General features: G+C 42.0%; 1 protein-coding gene across 1 annotated transcript; it reads left to right on the forward strand.

Annotated features, from left to right (window-relative positions):
* The first annotated feature begins 3,895 nt into the window (after positions 1-3,895).
* Positions 3,896-10,668, forward strand: LOC130682680 (uncharacterized protein C2orf78-like). The gene is made up of 5 exons (XM_057497542.1): positions 3,896-4,025; positions 4,125-4,811; positions 5,620-6,599; positions 6,693-7,324; positions 10,380-10,668. Exons 1-5 carry the CDS (start codon positions 3,896-3,898, stop codon positions 10,666-10,668), a joined length of 2,718 nt encoding a protein of 905 aa, XP_057353525.1.
* Positions 10,669-11,539: the final 871 nt, after the last annotated feature.

Raw genomic sequence — 11,539 nt, forward strand, 5'->3', positions numbered from 1 at the left:
AATCCACACTAATCTCTCTGTGTCTGTTCACCTTGCCTGTTCCCTGCTCTACAGGAATGGTCTCTTTCTCTAACTATTCTCCTCCTCAGCTTGTCTGCATTGTGCCCAAGCATGGCAGGCAGAGAATCCTAGGGTTCCAAGACCCTACCTGTTTGCAAGGGGGGAGGAGGCTACTCTAAATGCAATACTGGTTACACTATGTGAGAAGGGAAAGGGAAAATATCAGTAATGCCTCTCGTGTATAAAAGAGTGGGATGGCAGGATACCTGTGCAGCCTAAGAAGCCAGAGGTAAAAATTATGGTCAAAAGAACTGCAACCAAAGGCTGGAAGAGGAAAGGTTTGCAATCAGTGATGTCTTCTAGCTCTCTGGTGTTTGCATCTAATGAGCAGAGCTCATTTGGGGAAGGATCAGGCACTTAAAAACAGCACCCCTGCTGCTGGAAACTGACAGTAACATCCATGAGTATGAGAATGCCGGATCAAGGCTTGTCCCAGAAACAATGCCTATAATGAAGAAAAAAAGGAAAGCAGAATAGAGGTGCAAGTGCAACCTGGCTTACCCCAGCACAGCCCAAGGAAGATCAGATTCAAGGAGAAGAAACTAAAAGGAAAGATCCTTGGACCACATCTTTCCTCACAAGGTGCACTCAACAAATTCATCCAATTCTTGAACCAAGTTACAGAAAGAGCTCCTTAATCCCTTCCTGTGCTCCGAAAAAAGGGCAAGTGCATTAAACAGATCAACTGATATGATTTCAGAACAAGTGTAACTGCTCAACCTAAATGTTCCTCCTTCCTAAGGATATTAATGAACAGTACATATAATTTAAAATGTGTCATATATGTTATAAAATATATTATAAATAATTAGTTTCTTATAGTAATGAACATGTATAAGAAATGTTGAGATGATTTCTCTAACATAAGATCCTGGGGGGAAGTGAGGCTATCACACCTGTCTTCTAGGATTTCACCTTCACAGACTCAGCCATTTAGATGTTGTTTTAGCTCTGCTACTACTCCGTCCATCAAATCCTGCCTTCTAGTTGGGAATCTGACCTCCATATTGGCTACCTCACACTGCCTGCTTGTGACATCATTCTCCCACCAACCTACCACACCTGCTGGAATCTTGGGGTTTCCATGGAGCTGATTATAAACAAACCTGGATCATCTCAAGTGACCAGTGACCAGTGATCTTCATCCTGGACACACGTGCTCTTTGGCTTCAGTCACTGAGATATCATCTACTATATTATCCTCATCTCTTGTATCTACAGTTGTTGTTTCCTCTTCTTCTCTGACCATGTCTGGTAAGGAAAGAAACTTTTTAAAGATTTTCATTAGATTTTTTTTGCCCCTAAATGTAGTACAGACTTAAAATAGCATGAAATAATGGGGGAAAGAGTCAAACTAGAAATCTGGAGACCTAATTTCAGTTTTGACTTTGACATTTACTAGCTGTGTGACTTTGGACAAGTCATTGACACTCCAAGAAAATCTGTTTTTTGCTCATCTGTTACATTAGGATGGCAGATTACTTCTCTCTGGTCCCTTTCTTTTCCAATATTGAGTTTTAAAGGGCACCAATGTAGAAAATGAAATCAAAGGTATCTTGAAAGTGTTTCAACAGAAACAGAGAAAACAAGGTGATGTAGGAAACTGGCAGTATATGTTGAGATGTATCATCTGTAGTGGCCTCCCTCAAGTTTCAAATCAACTATTTTTAATTTAATGATGTTCAAAAAGTACTATCCACACATTTTGGAGTGTTCTATCTAAACTAGGTGAAAAGAGAAAGTAAGGAGAGAGGATAGAGAGTACTAGGCTATTCAAAAGGAAGGAAGTTGAAGATTGTTTTCATCAGCACAGGCCAACAGGAACCAAGAGGGTAGAGAAAATATAAGAATGAAGGCAAGCATGGAGCAGCTCTCATCAAAAAGGAGCAGTTTGAGTGGAATGTTGAAGGAATCGAAGATTTTAAATTAAAGCAGAAGCATAGAATGAAATCTGCTCAGAGCAGGGCAGAACACAGTTGATTTAAGCAAATGCTTCCATGAGTAGACTAAGGACAGTGAGGCTAGATAGGGTATCACACATCAGAAACAAGGAGCTTGTTCGTTTTTTCCTGTTGCCTCTGTGAACCACAGATGACACCTTACAGTTCTGAATGTAAACATTTTAGAAGTATGTTTTAGAAATCATGCTTCCTATAAACAAGAAACTAAAATGGTTATCTAGGAGAGTGAAGGAAACAGAATTTTCACTATTTTATGCCATTCTGATTTTTAAACTATGTAGATGTTCTGCCTATTAAGAATAAAATTAAGTCTTTTTAAAAAATGTTATCTCCTCACTTGAATCAGGACTAACTGCTTTTGTGATAAGTAAGTTCCAAGTCAAGACTGCTTTCTATCTTTAGTTATTTTCTTCCTAATACAGAGAGCACACTAATAAACACCCATTATCTGCTTTTAGATATTAGTTATTCTAAGAAGGAAAAATCAAGCCCCACAACTTTAACTCCACATTTATCTAATAAAATTTTGTGCAGTCCTTTGGGTTTTCCTAAATTAAAAAAAATAATTTAATTCTAGCCATGATGGTTTTTCTGGGCTTTGGGGACATTTTCCTGGATGTTGAAGACTATGATGTAGGTTTTAAGATAAATAATAAAACCTTCATGATACTTGTTAAGTGTTATTTTCTCTTCTCTTATGTGATTATATTAATTGAAATATATATATTTCTACTAGGCTTGATATCTGTTACTTGCTGGCTAATATTCAGACAGCTATGAAAGAGCACAATAATGGAATTCCTTTATACTTAGTATCTTGCTCTCTGCTTTCCCTCAGTTTTTACTGAAATATTTTTCTACAAAAATTGTAGCTACCTGTACTTGCACATTTATTGCATTTTGCTGCTGTTTATGCAACTTTTTACTGATATTATCTTCTCTGTCTGAATGTACTGTCTAGGAATTCATTCAAAATCACCTTCTACTGTGGGCTGTTTTTTGGTTAGTAGTACTCACTGACATACAGTAGGCAATATTCACTTTCATAGTTTTGCACATACGATACAGAACTCCATTTAATAGTAAACTTATGCTTAATGCTTGCTCCATACATACCCCAGTTTCCATTAGTATCTCCATATTTCTTTTTTAGTTTTGTGATATGTTTTTCATAATTTTTCTCATTATCTTTCTAGAACTTATGTTTTCCTCTATATAAATCACATGTAATATCACTTTTATCCATGTATGAATTATTACTATCATTATTGTTACTATATAACCACTTATAGATGAATAACCTAAAGCTCACAGAGTTTAAATAACTTTTTTCTCTCAAAAAGCACTTTTTGAGAAACTCACTCTCAGGTAGTCATTTTGAGGGAGGATCAGAAACCTGGCTTGAAGAGGGTAAGAATGACCCCTTAAATTTACCAACTGGACCTAGCTATACGTGAACTCTGGGTAAGAGCATGTGAACTGCACAAGCAAAATGAGACACTGAGGATTACAATGGGAGCAGCTGTGCTATTTTCCAATGGACCAAAAAAAAGTGGGGGGGGCCCATATGAAAAGTTCTATTTCTCCTGGTATTGGGCAGTGTAATGCTCAGAGTAGAGTCCTGGCAAGGAAGGCAGGATACTTAGGGTCCTGTAACCTGGTAATGACACTAACATAATGGAAGAACTCGAAAAAGCCCATCTGACCTCTCTAAGCCTCAGTTTCCTCACTTGCAAAACAAGATTATTAGAAGTTCTTGAGGGACCTCCCAGTTCTAAAATGCTTCAATTCTAGGAAATAGCACAGGAGAAGACACTAATGCAGGCTCATAGGGAAGAAGGGCAGGGAGAAGGTTGCTTCTAGCCTAGAGAACGATGAGGAAACCCTCTCCTGGGTCTTCTGCACATCTGCCCAAGCTGGGAGCATGGGCAGTGAGTACTGAAGGATACCAAACTGCTCCAGCACTGAGAACCATCAGAAACGGACTGATTCTTGCTGTCTCCAGTGAGTTGATGTTACAGTCTTCCTGATAGCAGCAACTTTAAGGTAATGCTGCTACTCTGACAGAGAAATGTCAACCTCACTGATTTTTTTTCCCTACAGAAAATTTCCAAAATCCATCTTTACTTGGAACTTCACATTCTCTGCAGTTCCCTGTTCCTGTGGTGAGCCATGCAGCTTCTTCCTTAACAGGAAGAGTCTGCGATTTCTCCAGAGTCTCTGCTCCCACTGTCAGTTCAACATGGCTGCCGCCATCAGCCTCTGGCACCTCTTTCCAGCCACTCATGGGGACTGCCAAGCTTTACCAACATTCCAGCACAACTGTGTTGTCTGCAGTTACCAGCCAGCGCCAGATCTCCACTTCAGTTGGAGACTTCACTATGACTGTCACTAACCAGAACAGAGCCATGTGCACGGCAACGCAGTATGCTCAGACTTCGTATGCCAGCTACATGGTCCCTGTGTATCCATCACTTCCTGGCAGGCTTGTTCAGGGAATACCAACCCAGATGCTAAATCAGGGACATAGTCTGTCACATCCTTACCAGCAAGGGAGCCAGATATATTATTACAATCAAGGCACAATGGGGACTCTGCGATCTGGAGAACTTGTCCCCTGCTGGCAATCCTATGGCTCTGTGACAGATAGAGGAAGTAGGGCCTCTGCCCCTCAACCAGAAATGACGGTACTACAGGAGATTCAGCCCGCAGGTACCCAACCACCAGTCTCCACATCTGGAATCTACTACTACGTGTCTACTCAAACCATCAAAGAAACACGTTTTCAAGGTGAGTGCAAACAGCAAGTATGGAGAGGAATAAGGTCAGCATTCAAAAGAAAGGTCAAATAGGTAGAGTTCAAGTCCTGAGACTTCAATAACCACCACTCTCTCTCAGTGCTCTTCATTTTCAGACCTAATGGAGGTGGGAAGGCAGGACACTGTGACGGCCATCTATGCCACATGCACACAGAGCATGCCAAGGGATACCATGCTTTTCACGGCCCTAGCTCATCACTCCCCCTGCACACTCCCACACTGCAAGGAACTCCCTTTTCCTGATCTAGTCCTGATTTTTGGAAGGCATTTCACTTATTGTGCTAGTATCAGCTTAACTTTCCCTCACTTTCTTAATTGACACCAGGATTTAAGACCTTTTTTTCTGGGATCTTGTCCAAAACAAGCAGGCTATGAATCTGTCCTTGCTTATATATTTCATGAGGAAGAACTCCATTCTCTCTCTTAGTCTATGGGGTGAGGTTTTCTTAACTTCTCAGGAAAGAAGATAGGATTATTGAAGACTACATATAAGACTGCTAGGCCTTGTAAAACATTTCATATTTTAAAAATCACTTTTACCTTTTACTTGACTTATAAAAGTCCTATGAAGTACAAAGGAAACCAAGCAAAGTGACATCAAATGATCAGCAGTAAGAACTAGAACAGCTGCCTCCTCTATCTCCTAGCACAGGGTGCTGCCCATGACTCTTAAGAACTAGTAGAAAAGTCTTGTCCGTGTTGAGCAGTGCATGGTTTCCGTGTTGCATCTAGAAGCATCTCACTTACCAAAGACTGACTTCTTCCTTGTTCCTTTGTAGTGATGGAGACTTCCCAGGGTTTGCAGCCTCACCAGATATGTTGTCTGCCACAACATCCACATAGCCAGACACTTGAGAATAACCCACCACCTGAGGTTGGGGGCATTTCAGTGAGAGCTTCAGTCCAGAGTTCTGGTAATCCCTCAGCACTTCCTCCATCTAAAAATCAGGAACAAACACAGAATAACAATTTGGAGGATAGTAAAAACAAACTTTTGAAGCCTCTGGATGCCTCCCAGATCCCAGCAGAAAACCAAGATGATGTACTACTGCCTATACACATCCCTGATACTCACCATCTCCTGGACGGCACTGATCCCCTCAACCGAGAGAAGCAGCCTCGTTCTGAAAACATTGATCTGGGGAAGAACAGCCTGAGCCTTGAGGACCAAGGCACACTTGTAAATGAGAACGACTCGAACAGCAGTTTTGCAAACATTGCTGACCAGGCAGGAGACAGTCACCTTCATCCGCTCTTCAGTTCCTTGAAAAACTTTATTCAGTCCAAAGGTCCCAAGGTGAGCAAAACCCAAGATACCAGAGCCACCGAATTAAACCAGGTGCAGAAAAGGTCATGTATAAAAAAGAGGTCTTCTGGTCAAGCAATGAACAACAGTCATGAAGCCTCTGAGCCTCTCAGTGGTGCTCCCGAGGCACCAGACAGAGACATGAATATCTGCAATGTTGCAGATGGTGATGAGGCTCCTGCGAACAAGTCCAAGCGTTCTAGACGCAAATCTCCAATAACTGCACCAAGGAGGACTAGAAAAACTAGGAGCTGTGCACAGAAGACCACAAGAACCAGGAAAAGGAACTCCAAGAAAGCTGAAGAGGGTGAGCAGTCTGGAAACAAAGTCAAAGCACAAAAAAAGCCAACGATTCCCCGGATGAAGCGGAAGAAAGTTGAACCTGAGCTCAGCCAAGAGAACTTTGAAACACCTCTAAGCAGGCTAGGCATGCACATGCTGGAGTCTGTGCAGGTTTTTCATGCACTGGGGAAGAGGATTGATAAGAAACCTCGATTCTCTTCTTCCCAGGACTTGGGAAATTCAAGGAACCCCAAAGACCCCCAGGCACCCCTGGCCACCAAACCATGGCTGAATACTCTACGTGAGGGGAAAAGACTTCAGAAACCAGATGGCAGTGTCAACAAAGAGTGTCCATCTCCATCTCAGAGTGAACTGCCACCTCCTGGGAAGCTCAAATTTGTGCCTTTGCCTTTTCCGACGGAGGAAAGGTCTCCAGTTTGCCGAGTTCCTCGTAGGCGACGGTCTCCGGCCTCAGACCAGCCAGCTTTGCCTTCCTCTACCCAGCCTGGCTCTACAAGTGCAGCTCAGTCTACTGCAGTCGGTTCATCCCAGCAAGCTCCTCCATCTTTAACAGATCCTGCCTGCTCATCTCTGGGTCCAGTCTCGACCAACTCAACCCAACGAGACCTGACCAAGTCTACCCAGCCTAGTGTCACCCAGTCCGCTGCTTCTAGACCTGTACCCTACAGAATGTCACTTTCAACTTCTCTCCAGCAGGAGCCCATTCCCACTGCTGTGCCCCAGAACCAGCCTCCACCCAAGCCTAAAAGCCCGTATGTAAACCAAGAGGTCTACTTCTTCATACCACGTCCATGGAGGATATCTGACATCCTTGGGCCAGAAGTGTCAGAGCCCATTACAGAAGGGCAGAGGCCAGAGCGGGAAGCTATGAAGAGGCAGGCTCAACAAGAGAGAGAGAATGCTGCCAAATACACCTCCTTGGGGAAAATACAGTTTTTCATTGAAAGGGAAAAGGAGATGGAAATTGCTGACTCCTACGGCTATATAATAATGTAAGAGATGATAGGATTGTTAGTGCCACTTTGGTTAAGAGATGCAGATAGATAGATATAAGTTTCCACATGTAGATAGATAGATATAGATAGATAAAAGTTTCTACACGTAGATAGATAGATATGTTTCCACATGTAGATAGATATAGATAGATAAAAGTTTCCACACGTAGATAGATACATTTCCACATGTAGATAGATATAGATAGATATAAGTTTCCACACATAGACAGATAGATATGTTTCCACAAGTAGATAGATATGTTTCCACACATAGATATAAGTTTTCACATGTAGATACACCTGTCCACACTTGTTTGGGTTGTAATTCTACAGGCAACGATGTGATTCTCAAGTATCTATTTCCTCTCTAGACTGGTAGGATTCAGAGAAGGCTGGTCAAGTCTCTCTGCCCACAAAGTCTCACAAGTCTTTTTACCAGCACCCAGCACAGTGCTTACACAAAGAAGATGCCTAATACATATTTTCTGAATGAACATAAGTTGGCACAGGGCAGCAACATCCACAAAAACACAAGGGTTGCTCTGATTCAGAAATTCCATTCTGAGTGAAACGGTCTCTGAGAAGACAGTATATATGCATTCAAAGATGTTCATACAGGAATATTCATTACTTCAATATTTTATAATATCAACAACTTATGACTTTCTTATGGACATCAGTAAGCAAAGGAGCAATGCAACCTTAAAAAAGAATGAGGTTTCCAAAGACTTTTATAGGAAGACATCTGTCATACACTAAATTATAAAACAGGATGTCTAAATATTATACCATTAACCTGAAGTTAGTATGTCAACTATACTTCAACTGAAAATTTTTAAATAAAAATAAATAATAAATCCCTTCTCAAAATAAATAAGTAAATAAATATCATACCATTAAAGTACATGTATATGCTTATGTCTGCATTTTTAAGGTGTGAAAAAACAGGTTAAACGATGGCCGGTGGTATCTCTGGGTGGGGGTAGGACTGCTTTCTCCTTCATAAGTTTCTACGCTGATTTTCTGCAACCAGCTTACATTACTATTGTAAACCAAACAAATGGAACAGGGTCTGCCTCTCGAGACTGGCAACTCACCTGCAGATGAGGTAGCCAGTCCTGTTTACACCATGGGTACAGTGGACGCCGATAAGTTTTTCTGTAAAACAGGGAATAGGGTTAAAGTCACGTTGGCACACTACCAACAAGTGATGCGCCTTTCTGGAGAGTGACATTTCTTAGTCACACAACACTACCACTACCCTGAAAAGGCATAACTCTGAAGAGGAATGTGATTTTGTGCTTAGGAACATACTATAAAGAATTATCTAATACCAAGTCAAAATTCACTCTCTGGGAAACTGTGAAGAGCCACCAGTTAGACGCAAGGGTATAGACGGGAGAAGGCCTGGTCAGGTCCAAACAGCTAAACCATATTGAGATAAACCCATCTGTCTTCCTAGAGAGTGCCCATCAGTCATTGATTTAAGTACAGGAAAAGGGAGTGGGAAAAAAACAAAACAGGCTAGAAGAAGAATGAAATTTGGTTTTGAGTGACGCAAATGGGAGGTTCACTTCTGATGCTGAGTTATTAAAAAAAACAGCTCCCATAGCACTCCCTTCAAGGCCCCAAGGTGCTTCAGCTCCTCCTCTCACTGCCTGCTCCCCGCAGGCCACGGGCCCCTGCACCCTGGCAAGTACCCAGATGAACAGCTCTGCCCCTATTTTATGATGAACAAGCAAGACTTGGAAATATATAAGTCTAAGCTACCCAGCAGGCAAACAGAACAAAGTCTAGAATCAAGTCTAAGATTTCTCCAAGTATGCCACAGAATTTCGTATTCCATCATTTAAAAGCATTATAAAGAAATTAAATTTTAAAACTATAGTTTTTTATTTACGTCTGTGACTAGCTGGTGTCTGATAAGAAAGGACTTGTTTTTTCCTGTCTGGATTACTACCTCCCTACTTCTAATCGCTACTATTTCAATTGCTCCTCCATATGGAAGATGTTATCTTTCCTAAATGTAAACTTGGTTGGGTTACTCCGTTGCCCAAAAATCTTCATTTAGTTTACATTAATGCCCACAGTCTGAGCATAGCATTTAGAACTCTTATAAACAGATATCAATCTGTGTCTCCAACTGACCTGTAATTCCACAATGATCCAAACTATGGCTTACAAGGGCCTGCATGACCCACCTCCCTCCTGCCCACTGCCAGCCTCTCTGATCCCATTTTCTACTGCTCTAAACTCAGTGCTCCCTCCCTACTCCAGCCACACTGACTTCCTTACTAGTCCTCAAACATGCTGAGGATAGTTGTGCCTCAGAGGCTTTGTACCACTATTCCCTCTGCTTTAGGACACTTTTCCACCACCCCTCTAATACCCAGTGGCTTGGTTCCTCATTTCCTTTTAGGCTGTCCTCAAACAACACCTTCATACGCCTTCCCTGACCACCCAGCACACTCCCTCCTTTCTCCATCCTGTTTGGTGCTCTCCAAAGCACTTATCGTCATGACATTCCATGTACTCACTTCATTCTCTCTCCCCAGCTAGAATGCAGAGGATGGAGGAGCAAGAACTGTCCTCTGCTCCTACTTCCCACAACAGTGCCTTCAACTTTGCAGGTATCACATATATATTTGTTGGAAGTGAACATACGAATTCCTCACCCTTTCACACTACCCCCTCACCCAGCAGAGCTGCCTCTCCATGGCACATGTCCAAGCTCTGTGCCTTTTGTACATTTCCTGATACCGGGGCTGTCCTGTCCTCATTTTAGTGAAATTCTCTCACCACCTAGCCCAGATGCTGTCTCCTCAGTGAGGCCTTCCTCAGTTTCTCCTCTATATTCCCGTTGCACTTAATTCTTTTATTATAATTAACCCACTGTCTTTACGGTGAAAAATGTCATGTCCTCTTCATCTGGGAGCTGGTGCCTGTGGAGGGGCCTATCACGGAGGTGGTCAGAATGGATGATAAGCAAGGCCCCGAGACCGCTACGGCAGAGCCCTGTCAAGTTAGCACCATGGGGGCAGACGACCAACACGGGGCCAGCCTGTGCAACGACTACACCCGAGAGTGACCGAGATTTACCAATGTGTCCTCGGGCACTCTCAGGGACCTTTAGCCCTCATGGAACAGACGGGATGCCATCGGTAGTTCGAGGGAAAGGAGCCTGGAGGAGCGAGCAAGCTGGCAGCGGCTCCCTAACATCTTAAGAGGTGATGTTTCTGTAACTACAATTTATACAAATTAGAAAATTTACCTCCTCTATCCATGCCTTGCTCAAGGCTCAGCCTCCCAAGTTCTAAAGTCAAAGTGGAAGGAAGATATGTGAATGGGGCTTATGATATTTAAGAGCCAGTGCCCGCATTAAACAACAGGGTTGTAGTTTAAAAGTTAATCTTAAAACTCCTGTCTCTCTCTTTCATCCCCTAACTTCCCACTGCCATCTCTATTCTTTTTCCCCTACTCCCTGTTGATATGTGTATATATATATGTGTATATATATATATATACACACACATATGCAATATTACTGTCTGTCCAGCTCAATAGTGTATATTTCTCAAGCTAAATTTAGAAAGATGGCCAAATGAACACTTTACGCTGTGGGCCAGTCACTTTCCAAAGACAAGGGACCTCAGTTTTAAAATATAACAAATACAATAGTCTTGCTGATAGTGAGATGCTAGAAAAAGGCACATGGATCCTTAAAATTCAGAAGCTATTAAGATCTATTTGCAACAGAGTAAGGTAGACTTTAAAGCAGGAACAAGAAAACACTGGCCTTTTTAAGTTCTTTCTGTCTGCAGAATGACAGTAAGAGGTGGCAGTGTCCTTCCCCACTTGAATCCAAAGTGGAAAAATAGCAGGAATATCTTAAATACCTATGATGAGGATGCCACTCCACTGGTCCATTTGTTTCACTTCTAGGGGTCTGTCTCACTCCAAAACTTCGCCTTTTGTTGTCTCTTTTATATACTCTAAGACCCAGAGATTCTTTACCTTTTCCTTTATGTCCCACCTCTTAACCAATACATAAAAGAACATTTTTATATTTCCCAATCAGATTTTTAAAAAATAGAT

The sequence above is a fragment of the Manis pentadactyla genome, chromosome 2 (assembly GCF_030020395.1).
Source record: "Manis pentadactyla isolate mManPen7 chromosome 2, mManPen7.hap1, whole genome shotgun sequence".
NCBI classification, from domain to species: domain Eukaryota; kingdom Metazoa; phylum Chordata; class Mammalia; order Pholidota; family Manidae; genus Manis; species Manis pentadactyla.

Bases quoted from the DNA above. Each gene is read 5' to 3' on its own strand.
- LOC130682680 (XM_057497542.1), top strand. From the start codon at position 3,896: ATGAGGAAACCCTCTCCTGGGTCTTCTGCACATCTGCCCAAGCTGGGA. The intron at 4,812-5,619 runs GTGAGTGCAAAC...GTTCCTTTGTAG, and splicing joins CAAAGAAACACGTTTTCAAG to TGATGGAGACTTCCCAGGGT. The intron at 6,600-6,692 runs GTTTTTCATGCA...AAAGACCCCCAG, and splicing joins ACATGCTGGAGTCTGTGCAG to GCACCCCTGGCCACCAAACC.